The 17,514-nt window shown below is 37.0% G+C and overlaps 1 protein-coding gene across 16 annotated transcripts in view; it reads left to right on the top strand.

The window, feature by feature from the left end:
• ZDHHC20 (zinc finger DHHC-type palmitoyltransferase 20) overlaps positions 1 to 17,514 on the top strand; it is an 85,840-nt gene that overhangs the window by 28,229 nt on the left and 40,097 nt on the right. For 15 of the 16 annotated variants that reach the window (XR_010136733.1, XR_010136730.1, XR_010136731.1 and 12 more), the window contains exons 2-4: positions 3,934 to 3,960; positions 8,442 to 8,545; positions 15,878 to 15,998. Coding sequence is in view for 12 of the 16 variants with exons in the window: in XM_063714852.1 (XP_063570922.1) it covers positions 3,934 to 3,960; positions 8,442 to 8,545; positions 15,878 to 15,998 (252 nt within the window). In the remaining 4 variants the exon portion in view is untranslated. Of the gene's footprint in view, positions 1 to 3,933; positions 3,961 to 6,025; positions 6,083 to 8,441; positions 8,546 to 15,877; positions 15,999 to 17,514 lie in introns of those variants that run through there. The other variant, XM_054546101.2, reaches the window with a different exon arrangement.

Raw genomic sequence — 17,514 nt, 5'->3', positions numbered from 1 at the left:
TAAAATTTTCGAACTTGGCGAAGGACATATTCAAGAAGAACTCAAGAAGTTCAGCAAACTCCGAACAGGAAAATCCCAAAGAAATCCACTCCAACATACATTATAACCAAATTTCTGACAACTAAATATAAAATCTTGAAAACAGTGAGGACACTTTACCTGTAGGGGAAAAACAGAATAACAGCAGATTTGTCATCAGAAACCATGGAATTTAGAAGGCAGTAGTACATATTTAAAGTACTGAATGAAAAGAGCTGTCAACCCAGAATTCTATATCCAGCATATAACTGGCCCATCACGGTTGAAAGTTGACAGTTGTACCTTCAGATAGCACATCCTCAAATTATAAGAATACAAAGCAAAAACAGGATAAAGGAAATAATACAGCTTCTTTCTCCACATGCTTCTCATTTGTTAAGGAGGGCAAAAAAAAATTTTCCCAGTGACAGTTTTTCCCTCCCTCAAGATCTACGCATTTGCAAGAACTGGATCCCATAGCCATAGTAGATACAAGTATACTGATAAAGTGAGTATCTGACGTTTTCAGGCTCAATAAGTGGGAGACAGGCAAGAAAAAGGGGCAATGAAGTGAAGAATAGGACATAGCCAGCCCTCATGTTCACAAAGAACCATAAATTAATGTTGTCTCTAAATGAGGTTAGTGTCATTGACAAGATTGAAATATGACATTTCTTACATTAAAAAAATCATGTATAAACATTTAGTGGTCCTAATAGGTTTTTTTGTTGTTGTTATTGTTGGTTTTTTTTTTTGAGACAGAGTCTCACTCTTTCACCCAGGCTGGAGTGCAGTGGTGTGATCTTGGCTCACTGCAACCTCTGCCTCCCAGGTTCAAGCGATTCTCCTGCCTCATCCTCCTGAGTAGCTGGGACTACAGGCACACGCCGCCACACCCAGCTAATTTTTTGTATTTTTAGTAGAGATGGGGTTTCGCCATCTTGGCCAGGCTGGTCTTGAACTCCTGACCTCGTGATCCACCTGCCTCAGCCTCCCAAAGTGCTGAGATTACAGGCATGAGCCACCACGCCCAGCCCTAATAGTTTTTATAAGCTTGGTTTTGTCATCAAAAGAATTTTTAAAAAACATAGTTTGGAGTTGGGTGCGGTGGCTCACGCCTGTAATCCCAGCACTTCAGGAGTCCAAGGCGGGTGGATCATGAGGTCAGGAGGTCAAGACCATTCTGGCCAACATGGTGAAACTCCGTCTCTACTAAAAATACAAAAATTAGCCAGGCGTGGTGGCATGCACCTGTAATCCCAGCTACTCAGGAGGTTGAGGCAGGAGAATTGCTTGAACCCGGAGAGTGGATGTTGCAGTGAGCCAAGATCGCGCCACTTCACTCCAGCCTGGGTGACAGAACAAAACTCTGTCTCAAAAACAAAACAAAACAAAAAAGAAAAAAATATTTTGGGATCCCCATAAAAAGGAATAGCCTTGTCTCACTGTGAGAGGTTCTGCAGATTGCTGTTCCCAGCCATGTCTTTGTCTCTGTAGTTAGAGGTGCCATTAGCAAATATTGAGAGTTTGTTCCATGCTGTACACTGTTTCAGATGCTGGTGAAAAAGTCATGTCCTCTACCTCCAGGAAAAAAACCTAGGAGGAACTATGAACTGTAAACCAGTAATTACAAGTGTCAGGGGTGTTATGAAAGGGAAAGTATAAAGTGTTGTGAGAATATATACCGAGATTTATTTAACCCATTCTGTGGTCAGGAAAGTCCTCTGTGAAGAAGTGATTCTAGCCATTGTTGGTTTGGTTTTTTTTTTTTTTTTTGAAACAGAGTCTAATTCTGTTGTCCAGGCTGGAGTGCAGTGGTGCAATCTTGGCTCAGTGCAACCTCTGCCCCATGGGTTCAAGTGATTCTCCTGCCTCAGCCTCCTGAATAGGTGGGACTATAGGTGCATGCCACCACACCTGGCTAATTTTTGCATTTTTTAGTGCAGATGGGGTTTCACCATGTTGGCCAGGCTGGTCTCGAATTCCTGACCTCAAGTGATCCGCCCATCTCAGCCTCCCAAAGTGCTGAGATTACAGGCGTGAGCCACCGTGCCGGGCCTAGCTTTGTTTTTATATGAAGCAGTTTTATTGTTCCCTGAATATCTTAGTGAGAAACTGGAAGAGACAACCACTGGAAACTGTTAGCTAGATGTTATTTTAAATTCAGATTTTCTACTTGGAGGAGGGTGATAACACAGTATATTATCAAGTTTTCGTCCTTACCAGTAGTCTGAACAGACTTAATTCAAATCCCATCTATACTACATATACTAGCTCTGTGACCTTAGGAAGGTCATTTAATTATTTTGAGCCTTAGTTTACTTATCTGTAAAATGGAGCTAATGATAACTTGCAGGGTTGTTACTATTCTAAGACATGATTCCACACTTCAAGAAGCATTTATTCCAGTAAGGTGAGACAGACATATTGACAAGTAATTGAAAAAATAAAAAGAAAAGAAGAAAAATGAGATGGTGTGGTAAAGATGGAAGAATGATCAGTGGTGATATAAAGGAGTGATCTACTCTGCCTAAAGAGGGACTCAGGAAGGCTTTACAAAGGAGCTAGTATTCAAAACGGGCCTTGAAGGATGAATAGACAAGGTACATGGCACATATGAAACAGCTTGATGCATTTGGGAAACCACAATTTGTTTAGAATAATTAGACCAGAAATATGGGCAAATGACAGAAGAAACTAGAGAGAGCCTGGCGCGGTGGCTCACACCTGTAATTCCAAAACTTTGGGAGGCTGAGGCGGGCGGATTCACTTGAAGTCAGGAGTTCGAGACCAGCCTGGCCAACATGGTGGAAACCCATCTCTACTAAAAATACAAAAATTAGCCAGGCGTGGTGGCACGCACCTGTAATCCCAGCTACTCGGGAGGCTGAGGCAGGAGAATCACTTGAACCTGGGAGGTGGAGGTTGCAGTGAGCCAAGATTGTGCCACTGCACTCCAGGCTGGGCGACAGAGCTAGACCCTGTCTCAAAAAAAAACCGAAAAAAAAGGAAGAAACTAGAGAGGTAGACAGATTGTAGATTACAGAGGGCTTGTAGTGTTTGCTACCCTGAAGATTTTGGACTTCATTCTGAAAGTGACTCACAGATATTGAAGAGTATTCATCAGATTTGCTAGTGGTGGTGGTGTGTTAACACTGACTGTAGGAAGATGCCTTAAGCTGTTGCATTTGAGGAGGACAGTGGGGAGGGATTAAAGAATAGGTGACAGATTATAAAGAGACTTAGATAGTAGAAACAACAGGACTCGAGGCCATTGAATTATCCAGGAAGAAAGAGTAAATAGCAGTTCACAGGGTTTCAGGCTTGGTAGACTGAAGTGGTTGTTGGCTTTATTCATCACAATAGTAATACAAGATGGAAAAAAACATAAGAGAGGTAGACACTGAATTACTGTGCGTAGTCTGACTTTTTCAGTATTTGATTATTCAGAGAAAAAAACACTAAAAATTAGCAGGGTAAGTTCATCTACTTTTTTCTTTAGAAAAATACATTTGTCTTGAGTATAGATTCACAAAGAGGTTGATAAGAGTACATCACAGACTAACAAATAAGTTATGGGGGTCATAGAGGACAGTTCTGTTCATTCTGCGGATATCATTAAGGAAAGAGCTAAAGAAAACATTGCAGCTATAACCATGTTGATACACTTAAAATTAATAAAGTTCTGAAAACATTTAGTGTGACTGTAGTGTTAATGATCAAGAATTTGGATTTTAGCATTTTAATGGTTTTGGAGTTTTTTAAGTGCAATTTTGACTTTGCATTAGTGTCTGCAATTTATAACTAAAGTTTATTTTTTTGAAAATGATATTAAGATGAATATTCAACCTGAAATAAAACTTACATACAAAATGTTTAAAGTATATTTATTCACTATTTTTTCTTCTATTCTAGTTACTATTTTTGGAAATGAAGAAAATGGTAAGGCACTTTTAGTTTCAATTTAAGTTAAATGCTTAATGATATTTTAATTGGAACATACTTTTTATTTAGTGATGAATGCATGTGTTTTTGCTTTTTAGAAATAAAATCCCTGTCTTTACATTTTAAGTAATTAAAAGGAGATCTAGTAATGGGATTATTTCCAGACCAAGACATTTCATGTATTCTCATTTTGTATTGTGTATGTAAATTAAAGTAGACATTATTTTGTACAACACCTAGTACCCAAACTTCTTTGTGTATTTATATAAATATTTCTGTCTCATATGTTCTTCACAACTTTTTAGTTAGATTTTTTAATGAGTTCTAGCTAGGTTGAGGAGACAATTCTGCTTTCGTGATGTCTACATTTTATTGATGGTTCTCGTTGAGGCATTTGTTAAAATCGCACTTTACAATGCACAGATATTTAAGAAAATAACCAGACTGTAAATTTGTAAATTGCATTACCAGTTTAAGGAAGCTAAAGTTTTTATAACAACTAAGTAAAAAAGATGGTGCCTAGAGGGAAAAATCATTTCTCAAAATTTCACTGGGATAAAAGCAAATTTCATAAGTCTGTTGAGATTAAATTTAAACAAAATTTAATTGGACATACAAAACTCCAGAGGATTTCTAAAATACTTGAACAGTTAGAAATTATTAATAAATAGTAATTCCTCTTACTGGAGACAATTAGGCATTAAGTGTGTAAATCTTAAATTACCTTTAAATTTAATTTGTCAGTAACAGAATAAACGCAGACTCAATCTTGGTTGGCTTATTTTCTTTCTTTAAATCAAAAATGTTTCCTGTATGTTGGAAGCACAGATATAGAAAGCAAAGAATTTCAGAAGTTCTTATAAAAGAACTTTTAACTTATATCATTATCTCTTGGGGCTATTTTTACCGTGTCTCTCAAAGAGTCTTTTTTTTTTTTTTTTTTGAGACAGAGTCTCGCTCTGTCGCCCAGGCTGGAGTGCAGTGGCGCAATCTCCGCTCACTGCAAGCTCCGCCTCCCAGGTTCACGCCATTGTCCTGCCTTAGCCTCCTGAGTAGCTGGGACTACAGGCGCTCGCCACGACGCCCGGCTAATTTTTTGTATTTTTTTAGTAGAGACAGGGTTTTCCTGTGTTAGTCAGGATGGTCTCGATCTCCTGACCTCGTGATCCGCCCGCCTCTGCCTCCCAAGGTGCTGGGATTACAAGCATGAGCCACGTTGCCTGGCCAAAGAGTCTTTCAATACAGTCTTTTGTTGTTGTTAGCTTGTTTGTTTTTAAATTCAGTTACGGGTGATTTTTGAACTTCTGAACACAGAATTTGGTATATAGGTTTCAGGTTTTTCTTTCGTCTTTGATTTAATTTTCTCAGTTAACTATGATTTTACTTCCTATATTACTTGTAACCAATGGTTTAATAGCATGTATATGTAACCAGAAGTTTGCCTATTGATAATCACGTTAATTTGAATGTAGTGAAAAGCATTGTTTTCTGTTATTCTTTACTCATTATAATTTAATGGCAACATCTTTTAGGTACTTACTATATTCTAGGTCTTGTGTTAAGAGCTTTATCTATTTTTTAACAGAATATATTTTTAAGCAAAACCATTTTCTTTTGTTTTCATGAAGAAAGGAAATTTTCTAAAATTATATTAAATGTTTTTAAAACTATGAAGAGTATATTGTTTTTACATTTAAAGTATCTCCAAGTTACCATCTATCTCAAAGTTATACGATAGTGTATAGATGAGGAGCAACAAGCTTGATTTAATATGGGGTCTAGGCAAAAATATTTATAAAAGAAGTAAGCAAAGTGAAGATAACATTGCATGGTTGTTAAATGGTCTCAGTGTTATCATAGCAGTAGGAAACTAAGTTCTTGCACGCTTTTCCAAAGGAAAAACAAATGAAGCAATTATATATAATATATAAAATATACATATAATATATATATTTTTTCTTTTTCTTTTTTTTTGCGATGGAGTCTCGCTCTGTCACTCAGGCTAGAGTGCAGTGGCATGATCTTGGCTCACTGCAACCTTTGCCTCCCAGGTTTAGGCGATCCTCCCACCTCAGCCTACCAAGTAGCTGAGATTACAAGTGTGCACCACTACGCCCAGGTAATTTTTTGTATTAGTAGAGATGGAGTTCTACCATGTTGGCCAGGCTGGTCTTGAACTCCTGACCTCAAGTGATCCGCCCACCCCAGCCTCCAAAAGTGTCGGGAATACAGGCGTGAGCCGCTGCACCTAGCCAAAGCAATGATACTGAGTCCATTGGGTACACCATGGGGTTCAACCTGAAGGGAACTGACAGGATAGAGAAAGCAGATTTTGAGAAACCAGTTTTTAATGTGTATGACAATCAATGTTAGTGGAAACAAAAAGAGCACATTTGAAAATGGAAGGAAGTTAGGGTTACGATTTTATCTTGGCATCAGATATTGGCTTAGAAGTAGAATATGACCATTAAGATGGTGGTTTAAAACGTGGAGGAAACTATAATTTTAGCTAGGACATAGTGAAAAGAACCTTGGATTATTGTCAAACAGATATGGGTTTGAATTCTGGCTTCATCATTTAATAACTAAGTGATGTTGGGCAAAGTATTAAATTCTCTGAGCCTCACTGTTTACATCTGTAAACTGGAATGATACCTTAGAAGACTTACTGTGAGGGTTAGAAATAAGGCATAGATTATATGCCTTCTAGTTGGCTTTCAGTACATAGGAATGGTGATTTCAGTACCTGTAGTCAAATATGGTGACTGAGTAGTCCCACGGTTTTACTAGGATGCACTGGTCGTGAGGTTGGAATTATTTCTTAGGAATTCCACAGCCAAGAGGGAAAAGAAACTATGAGCAACATGTTTTACATCAACCACTGAGATGGATTGGAAGCAAGGAGACCAATTGGCTTTTGCAGCAATCCAAAGAACATAGGCAACAATTTATGAACTATGCACTGGCAGTGAAAAAATGATAATTATTGAAATTATTGAAAAATAATGAAAATAATAATAATGAGTTCACTTGGAGAGAAATTTTAGGAGCTAGAATTAGTAGTATTTGTACTGATAAGCTGTGAGATACAAGGAGTCATTTCAGGCCTGGGTTTCTGCATTGGTCAACTGCGTGACTGGAGTTTCTGTTCTCTGAGATCAGGCATGAATCCAATACAATTTCAGAAGAAAAGGTTGGGTTGCAACAGAGTGGTCAAATTATTATTATTATTTTATTTGAAAAGTACAAGCAATTTTTAAACCAAAAACATAAAGGAAAATAAACCTCAGACCAAAGGAAGGACAGTACTTCAAACTGAATACATGTTAGCTTTTACAAAAGCCTCCTTACATTGTTCTTGGTCTTTCTTTTCTTTTTTTTTTTTTTCAGCGCAGACCAGTGAACACTTTGTCACTTCTTAAAATTGAGAAACACTGATATAGGGAATGCACAAAAAGGACCAAATTTTGGAGAAAATAATTAAAATACCTGGATAAGACTAATAGTAATAATATTAATAATCAGTATTTATTGTGTGCCAGCCATTCTTCTAAGTGTTTTGCATGTATTACCTCATCAGTATTAAGCAGCTAACTTTACTGAAATAAGTACTTTAATTGAAATCTAAGCAAATTATTTGGAGAGTGCAATATGAAGAAGTAATGAATTCTGAAAGTAACAGAAAAGACCTTTGTGGAAGGAGTAGCATTTTATCTGAACTTTAAAAATGAGTAGAATTTCAGACTTGTCTGTATTTATTATCTTCAGTGGGTTTATGGTGCTGCATTACAAACTGAAAAAGAGTTTAAGCATCTGGTAGATAGTTCTTGCTTCTTAAAGAAATCAGTACTGCTTCTTTCAAGTATGTAGAATACAACAAAAAGCTTTTGAAATATGTTGGAATGTTACATTAATCTACTTGGGAAACAGTTATGTTAGATATTCAAAATGGCCAAAACTTTTTCTTGTTAGCCTGTATTGAACAGGAGAATGAAATTTAGGATACTTTTTCTGAACAATACAGGGAATGAGTTATTCAGATGTATTCATCATTTATGGTGATGGTAACTTATTTTATTTACTTTCAGTTGACAGTTCCTTGGATTTAATGCTCATAGTAATAGATTCTGTTTTAAATAATTTTAAGTCATTTAAAATGAACTTTTGGAGAACTTGAAATACAGTGAGTGAAGGAAGTGTTTTAGCTTAAATCTTCAGCAATTTAATACAATCAAATCTCATCTTAAATCTCGTCTTATAAACCAGACTGATAATCCTTAAATATAGGAACAGAATATTTCTTCATATCTAGTAATGTTTCCTCATGCAAGTAAAGTTTATATATTTGATGTTTCAGTACATTTTGATGTAATTGTTTATTGGATTCTGCCTCCTGACCCAATTATTGTGTTTTAATGTAATGCTTTTTGCTGTTTTCACCTGGATTCAATGAACTGTTATTTGTTTTTATTTACCAGGAAAGACCGTTGTTTACCTTGTGGCTTTCCATCTGTTCTTTGTTATGTTTGTATGGTCCTATTGGATGACAATTTTCACATCTCCCGCTTCCCCCTCCAAAGAGGTAAATTTAATGTTGGTAAATTACCAAATGTTTTAACTGATTATGGAATTTTTTTCCCTTGTGTTACCTTTGTTAAAACTTTACATAATGCATGTGTTCTGTTTCCATTCATAAAACTGCTTGGTTGCTCTGTACTGTGAATGTGAGTCATCAGCCTATTCTCAGATACAGTCCACTGACACAGCATAGTAAAAGTTCAGCAGTATAGAAATGCTTACTATTTTTCTGCCATGCTATGTTTCCTTAAAGACATACTTTATATTACTGGAATAAAAAGTCTTAAGGAACAGAATTGAGTTAGGAAAGTAGAGTTTATTTTTAGAAACTCTCAACATTTATATTTTCTCAGGCATGAACAGATATGCTGCAATTAAAGAAAGTTTTGTGATGGAAACAAATTGTCTAGGCTATTGCTTGCTGCACTTTAATATGACTAGTGTTTCTTCTAATTGGAGGTTCCATTTGGAAAATAATATAGGTAAACATTTATGTGGAGTAGGTTTTATGACCGGTATGTCTCTCTTACCTCGCCATAGCTGACTGAATTCTTCCTTCACTGAAAATTTCATATAGCAAGGTGGTTAAGAATATATTCTCTAGAGTTAGAGTTGTCTGAGTTTGATCTTTTGCTCTAATAATTTAATCTCTCCAAGCTGCAGTTTTCTTATCAAAAAATGGAACTAACAATTGTGCCTGTCTCTGTAGGATGTTTGTAAAGATTGTGAGATTTATTCAGTTAAAACATGTATATTTATTTATTTATTTATTGAGATGGAGTTTCGCTCTTGTCACCCAGGCTGGATTACAATGGCGCGATCTTGGCTCACTGCAACCTCCGCCTCCCAGGTTCAAGCGATTCTCCTGCCTCAGCCTCCTGAGTAGCTGGGATTACAGGCACGCATCACCATGCCCGGCTAATTTTTGTATTTTTAGTAGAGACGGGATTTCCCCATGTTGGTCAGGCTGGTCTTGAACTCCTGGCCTCAGGTGATCCACCCGCCTCAGCCTCCCAAAGTGCTGGGATTACAGGCGTGAGCCATTACGCCCGGCCTAAGCTTTTAAAATAGTAGTGTACCTGCCACATTGTTAGGACTCAAATATTAGATGATGATGATAATGTAAGCGTTTTCCTTTGTGTTAAATTTATCAAAATCATTAAAAATTATAGACCATATGTTTAAAAATAGTATCAACTTCTATTTAACTTTGCAATGAAGAACATATATACAAAAAGTATGCATATGTGTACACACCTGTGTAACTACCACCCAATTCAAGAAACAGAACATTACCAGAACCCCATCAACCCCCGATGCTTCCTTTCAGTCATCCACTTTATAAGAAGCCACTCTCTTGCCTTCTAACAGCATAGATTAGTTTTGCCTGTTTTTTGTATTAAATATAAATGGAGTTTTCTAGTAGTGTGTGTATGTGTATGTGTGTAGTCATAGTCATATGTGTGTGTGGCTTCTTTCATTAACATTCTATTTGTAAGATTCATCTGTATTACGTATAGTTGCAGATCATTTATTCTCATTATTGTTTAGTATTCAGCTGTAGTATGTAACACAATTTATTTACTCAATCTACTGTTGATGAGCATGTGGGTAGCCTCCAGCTTAGAGCTGTTACAAATAGGGCTGCTGTAAACATTCTAGTGCATGTCTCTTGGATAATATATATGTAGTTCTTTTGAGTAGATGCCTAGTAGTAGAACTGGTATATATACATTTAACATTAGCAAGTAATGCCGTACAGTCTTTTGCCTGCTTTTTCTGTTAGATGCTTTTGTTTTAAAAGGTAAAGTAAACCATAAGTCAGACTTTCGTGTTGCTTCAAATATATTCATCAGGCATTTGTTACTAATTAGTCAACTCTTAAAGTTATGTTACAAACTATCCATTTCTTAATCTTGAAATTGAAAAGGACTTAATTTTACTTAATCAATTACTAGTAGTGATGACTATTGAAAACATAGCATGTGTAAAAAGTAAATAATTCTCATTTCAGGAAATAAGAAATAGAATAATAAAAATAATTGGTAGTACTTTTGAGAAGCAGTATAATGTAGAGGTTAAGAATACAGGCCAGGCGTGGTGACTTATGCCTGTAATCCAGCACTTTGGAAGGCCAAGGTAGGCAGGCAGATCACTTTAGCCCAGGACTTTGACATCAGCCTTGGCAAAGTAGCAAACCCCGTCTCTACAAAGGATAAAAAAAAATTAGCTGGGCATGGTGGCATGCACCTGTAGTCCCAGCTACTCGGGAGGCTGAGGTGGGAGGATCACTGAGCCCAGGAAGGTTGAGCCTGCAGTGAGCCGTGATCATGCCACTGCACTCCAGCCTAGGCAGCAGAGTGAGACCATGTCTCAGACAACAGCAACAACAACAGTACCACACGGACTCTGGACTAAAACTGTTCAGGTTCAGCTCATCCTTCTGCAGCCTACTAGCTGTGTTAGCTGTGTGACTTTGGAGACTTTCCTTAGTTGATCCCTCCTCTGTAAAGTGAGGGTGATATTAGTACCCACCTCATAGGATAGCTATAAGAATTGGGCAAATTAGCAATCTATGTAATTAATAATAGATAATTAATATATGGAGTTAATAGTGTATATAAAGAGCTCAGAAGAATGCTTAGCACCTAATAAGCACCATCAAAATGTTATTATTAATTTTTTTGGTGGTGGTTCTAGCATATTGCATCCATTTAGCATTCAGCCCAGAGCTTAAGCCTTTATATCAACTTCTCCTTCATATTCTCCTCTACTCCTATAAGGTCATCTGACTGCCCAAGCCTGTATCCAGTGACCTTGCTGTGGCATGCTCCATTTGCCCTGTCAGAGAACTTACCATCTGGTAGTGTAATTGCCTGTTTACTAATATGCATCACATTATTAAATTTTAAATTTTGTGAGGGCAGGGATATTTACATTGCATTCTTCACTATATCCCTTCCCACACTGTCTGGCACTTAGTGGATTTTCAGTAACTATTAAATGAATTAGTTATTAAATCGTCATGGGCTAGCTAAGCTAAGCTCTAGAGACAACCAAGAACAGGAATTTAAGATTCTCTTTGTCACTGAGCTTACAGTGTGCTGACTGAAGTAGGCCTGTATAAGCAATTACAAAGCTGTGAGTTTGGTGCTAATGTAATACCAAGCTCACAGCTTTGTTAGGAGGATTCTGTCAGCTCAGAGGTTGGTGCTAATATAACACCAAACACAGCTTTTATTAGGAGGATTCAGTCAGCTCAGAGGTCAGAACAATGCTTGGAGATCTAGGTCTAGGGGAATTGATTGGGTCTAAAAAGCAAAAACTAGGGCCAGACGTGGTAGCTCACGCCTATAATCCTAGTACTTTGGGAGGCCGAGGCAGGTGGATCACCTGAGGTCAGGAGTTCGAGACCAGCCTGACCAACATGGTGAAACCCCATCTCTACTAAAAATACAAAATTAGCCGGGTGTGGTGGCGTGCTCCTGTAATCCCAGCAGCTTAGGAGGCTGAGGCAGGAGAATTGCTTGAACCTGGGAGGCAGAGGATGCAGTAAGCCAAGATTGCGCCATTGCATTCCAGCCTGGGCAACGAGAGTGAAACTCTGTCTCAAAAATAATAATAATAAAAAGCAAAAACTATAAATCTTTAAGGAAGTTAAGTTATAAATACGGGTGGGATGTCTTTTCTGTTTTTCATTGTTTCAATCAAGTACTTCTTGACCACCCACCGGATATCAGACTGTGCTAGGCTTAAAGGTAGAGACAGACAGTAAACAAATAAAATAATTATAAATTGTGATAAATTTAGAAAAATAACATGGTAATATGATAGAATGTAACAAAGTAACAGCTACTTTTGGAGAGAAAGAGCTACTTTAGATAGTATGGTCTAATAAATCTCTGAGGAAGTGGTATTTAAGCTGAGACCTTTATAAATATCTCTTCCACTAAGCTTTTTGAAGGAAAAATCTTTGTTGTTTATTCCTATATCCCCAGTACTTAGAATCAGACCTCGTATATAACAGGCAGATTGATAAAGACTTAAATGAAGAAATGGTGAGGAAGAGGCAGCATGTGAATAGCTGATAGTCATCTCCCATCACCAAGTGTCATCTTTTCTAAAAAGAAAATACGGTCCCATCCCTTTCCTGACTGTAATCCTACAGAGTTTGCCAATTAGCTGTAAGATAAAGCTCATGTTCATTTGCATGGTACACCAAATCCCTTCATGAACTAAAATCTTACTAATTTAATCTTCATTGCTTCTTCATAGAACTCTATACTCAAGCAGTGTATTGAGCTGAATATACTGTACTATTTTCACATCCTTGTGCTTTCTGTATGCTGTTCCCTTTGCCAAGATTTTCTTTTCTTCTCTGTCTTCCTGAAAGATTCCTGTTTATCTTTCAAAACTTAGGTACACTGCCTTCAAGAAACTTTCATTGATATCTCCCACTACCTCCCAAGGGAGCTTTTATCATACCTTGTAATATATTACTAATGTTGTACTTTATGCTGATTCATATTTTGTAATTCTTTGTTTATATGGCTCTCTTACTAGACTATAGAAATATACTTTTTGAAGTCAAGGATTGTTTTTATTCATCTTTGGATCTCTGATATCTGGGACACCACCTCACTCTTAATTGGCATTTAATATATATTTAAATAGAACTGTATGAACACTGAATTTAAGGCAATAATAGCATTTCATAGTTTGAATTCTGTTCACTAGTTTTGAATAAAAAGACAAACTTGTAGTACTAATTCAAAATTACAATCTGTTTGAATATTTGTTTTGTTCCATTCCTCATCTTTCCTCATCTAAAATTCTGAATGTCTCTTGAAATTTTCATTTGGTTTAAGCTTTTCAAAGTTTCATAACCTTCATTCTTTTTTTTTTTTTTTTGAGACGGAGTCTCACTCTGTCACCAGGCTGGAGTGTAGTGGTGTGACCTCGGCTCACTGCAACCTCCACCTCCTGGGTTCAAGCAATTCTCCTGCCTCAGCCTCCCGAGTAGCTGGGACTACAGGCGCATGCCACCACACCCAGCTGATTTTTGTATTTTTTTAGTAGAGGCGGGGTTTCACCATGTTGGCCAGGCTGGTATTGAATTCCTGACCTCGTGATCCAACTGCTTCGGCCTCCCAAAGTGCTGGGATTATAGATGTGAGCCACCGCACCCGGCCCATAACCTTCATTCTTAAGGAAAAGTAATGATGTTGAATAGCAGCAGTGAGGCTTGAGGCCTGGGATACTACTGCAGACTAGGAATAGGATAGCCCAGGGAAATCTGTTGAAGTTTTATAAGGAATCTGTAAAATTTGATCAGAACATCTTCTATTCAAATATATTTAACATGTTACCATGTGATTTTTATACTCTACTATGAATATGTAAGAGACACATGTCAGGAAATAACTTTCTAACAAGTTAAAATTCTCTTAAAAGAGAACATGCCATCTTGCAAAATAGAAAAATATTTCTCTGAAAGTGTTCAAGAGGGGCCCAATCTGTCAGAAATGTCTGAAGACCCCTGCTTGTGATGGAAGATTAGATAAGGGACCTCCATTGTCTTTAAGACTTTTTCATCTTTAAGATTATGTGAGTCTTTCCTGACTTCTTACTGTCCTGTTCATCTGTCCATGTTGCTTCTTGTCCCCCATAAATAATTTGGGGGTTTCTTGTCCCATCACAATTTGATTGTGGAAGCTGAGCTAGGTAATCTAAATAGACTCGTCTATTTCCTAAAGTATGGTGTTTTAGTCAGGTTAGAGTAACAATCTATAAAAAGCAAAAACATTTATTTTACACTGTAATATAGAGGAAAATGTACCAGAGTAGAACACAGAAGACCTGTATTTTACTATTGGCTCTGCCAGTAGTTCTGCAATCTTAGAAAATTGCCTGAGTCTCTTAGAATCATAATTTCCTCAACCCAGAGCTCTCTCTACTATGCCAAACTGTTGCCTTGTTTATAGCAGAATACCGTGTTGTTAAGCTAATACCATTAGCAATGATGGGGCAGCAAAAGGAGGAGACATTTTGGTATTTAAGTTAGCAACTAGACGAACTACTCCTTAAACATGGAAAGTCAGGATTCCTTAGGGCTTTTTAAGCAGAACCCTACAAGTAGATAAAAATTGAGGAATTGTATTATTAAAATGTAAAACACAATGAAGAACAAATCTCAAGCCATTGTTTTTTTTTTTTAATTTATGAAATAAAGACTGATAGAAACCTATAGTTCTGGTAACATGAAATTGAGATATAAAACTTAGGATCCTTGAGATGTTAGGATGACATATGAAAAGAACAATTAAACATAAACGAGTACTCTGAAGGGAAAATGCTATTAAGAGAAATGAACCAGAGGCTGGCAACACATGGGAACAAACAGTAAGAAGTAAAAACATGAAACAGCCCTAGGCCAGGCGTGGTGGCTCACGCCTGTAAATCCCAGCACTTTGGGAGGCTGAGGCGGGCAGATCACGAGGTCAGGAGATCGAGACCATTCTGGCTAACACGGTGAAACGTCGTCTCTACTAAAAATACAAAAAAATAAAAATAAAATTAGCTGGGCATAGTGGCGGGTGCCTGTAGTCCCAGCTACTCGGGAGGCTGAGGCAGGAGAACGGCATGAACCCGGGAGGCGGAGCTTTCAGTGAGCCGAAGTCACGCCACTGCACTCCAGCCTGGGCAACACAGCGAGACTCCGTCTCAGAAAAAAAAAAAAGAAACAGCTCTATAAAGGACTCCGTCCTTGAAAAGGCAACTATGCTTGCCTTGACACTCTTTCATAATTCTGGTGAAACTAAGTCCTATTGGTTAACTTTTTAAAAGCTAAAAATGGTTAAAAAAAAAAAAAAAGACTCGTTGGCCTTCATGAGACATTTGGCTAGAAGTTAGCGGGACCCCATGACTGTGATTTAGCCTTTCACCCAAAGCAAGTAAATCTTTGGACATTCTTGCGAAAATTAAAAATCTCTTGACAGTAACTTTTAAACAACTAAAATTTTTACTAATGGAGACTATATATTAAGCCTTTCCTTTGTAGAAATTTAATTTTATTTGTGAAAAACAAAGATGGAAAAATATTTAGTTCATGTTCTTTGCCATCCGGTGTGGAGGGCAAATATTTTTTAATATGCCAAAGGTATGTAGTTTTTGTTAAAATGTACTTGATTTATCTGCTTAACAGTTAAGTTTGAAGACAAGTTTTGTCTTCATAAAATAGTTTTTGGTTTTCTTTTTTCTAGATAAAACTTTTTCTGAGCATGATAATTAACATCATGGGATTTAAAAAATTTAATAGTCCTCTTTCCTTTTATAGTTCTACTTGTCCAATTCTGAAAAGGAACGTTATGAAAAAGAATTCAGCCAAGAAAGACAACAAGAAATTTTGAGAAGAGCAGCAAGAGCTTTACCTATCTATACCACATCAGCTTCAAAAAGTAAGAAAAATAATAAGTTTTCCTTTTCAAATGATTTTTAAAATATGCTTATTCCTGCCAGGATATATTTGCATGGTTTGACTATTAAATGGAAACTATGATTGCCATAAATATTATGTGTAGCAACAAGACTTTCCTGTTTCCTTACTGTGGTATTTCAGATGCAGAAATAGATAAATATATAAAAATAATAATCAATATAAATTGTTTAAGGGGCCCACTTTAATATGAATCTCTTCTGTCCTTGTTTTTTTCCCCCAACTCAACTTTCATGGCTAAAAATTTTAATTATTATTCTTAGTAAACTGTCATTTGGAAGTCTGAATTTGAGTATTATGTGTCATCACTGAGTAATTAAAAAAAAAATCTAAAAGTGTGCTAAGAATGGGGAACAGTAAAAGACACAAATAGGAAGAAACTTGTTCAGATGTATAAGGCTAATATTCTGAGAGTCAGGCTGTGAACTCAGGTTTGTCTAGTTCCAAAACCCTTGGTGTTTCCTCTGTACTAATGCCTCCACTGAGATCCATGACTGTAACAGCAGCTTCCTGTTCCTAGGTTGTAATCTTTTGACAGGCAAGAGTCTATGAGTGGCTGGTCGTTTAAATACAGGGAATTGTTTTATTTTGTTTATTTAAAAAAATTTTTTGTTGTTGTTCAGGAAATTGTTTTAAATTATGTATTATATACTTCATTAATTGGTTTAAACACCAGGTAATGATTGCAGCTTAACAGTTACTCTGTTTACATGTACGAACTCATTCAGAACTCACAACAACCTTATGAAGTGTAGACTATAGTTTGCATTTTACAGTTGAGGAAACTAAGACACGGCGAGGCTAAGTAACTTGTTCAAAGTCATACAGCCAGTGTAAAAAACAACAGGATTTTAAGTCCAGATGCTCTGCCTCTTCAACCCACTAAGTTTCTAAAACTCCAATGGGAAATTACCTTTGTGTAGCTGTGTACAAATTGTGACTCAAGAAAATTTAAAGTGTCTACAGGATTTTAGGAGGGGATATTTGACTGACTGTCCTTTTTTCATAACTAATATGGTATAGGAAAACACGGATTACAGATCAAACCCTGGCTTTTCCCTTACTAATACAATGCAAGTCACTTAAACTTTCTAAGCACTAACTTCCTCAGTTTAAGGTAAGGATAATAATATTTACGTGGCTGGGTTAGTGGAAGTATTAAAAGAGACAATATATGTAAAGTACTTAGTATAGCTCTTTGCCTATAATAATACATTTCCAGTAATTTTCTTTTTTTTTGAAACGGAGTCTCGCTCTGTTGCCCAGGCTTGAGTGCAGTGGTGCAGTCTCAGCTCACTGCAACTTCCACCCCCAGGGTTCAAGCGATCTCCTGCCTCAGCCTCCTGAGTAGCTGGGATTGCAGGCACACGCTACCAAACCCGGCTAATTTTTGTATTTTTAGTAGAGATGGAGTTTCACTATGTTGGCCAGGCTGGTCTCGAATTCCTAGCCTCAAGTGATCTGCCCACTTTGGCCTC

This window comes from Pongo abelii, chromosome 14 (assembly GCF_028885655.2).
Source record: "Pongo abelii isolate AG06213 chromosome 14, NHGRI_mPonAbe1-v2.0_pri, whole genome shotgun sequence".
Classification (NCBI taxonomy): Eukaryota; Metazoa; Chordata; class Mammalia; order Primates; family Hominidae; genus Pongo; species Pongo abelii.
The sequence above is the reverse complement of the archived record's forward strand: the minus strand, read 5'-3'. Positions and strand labels throughout refer to the sequence as shown.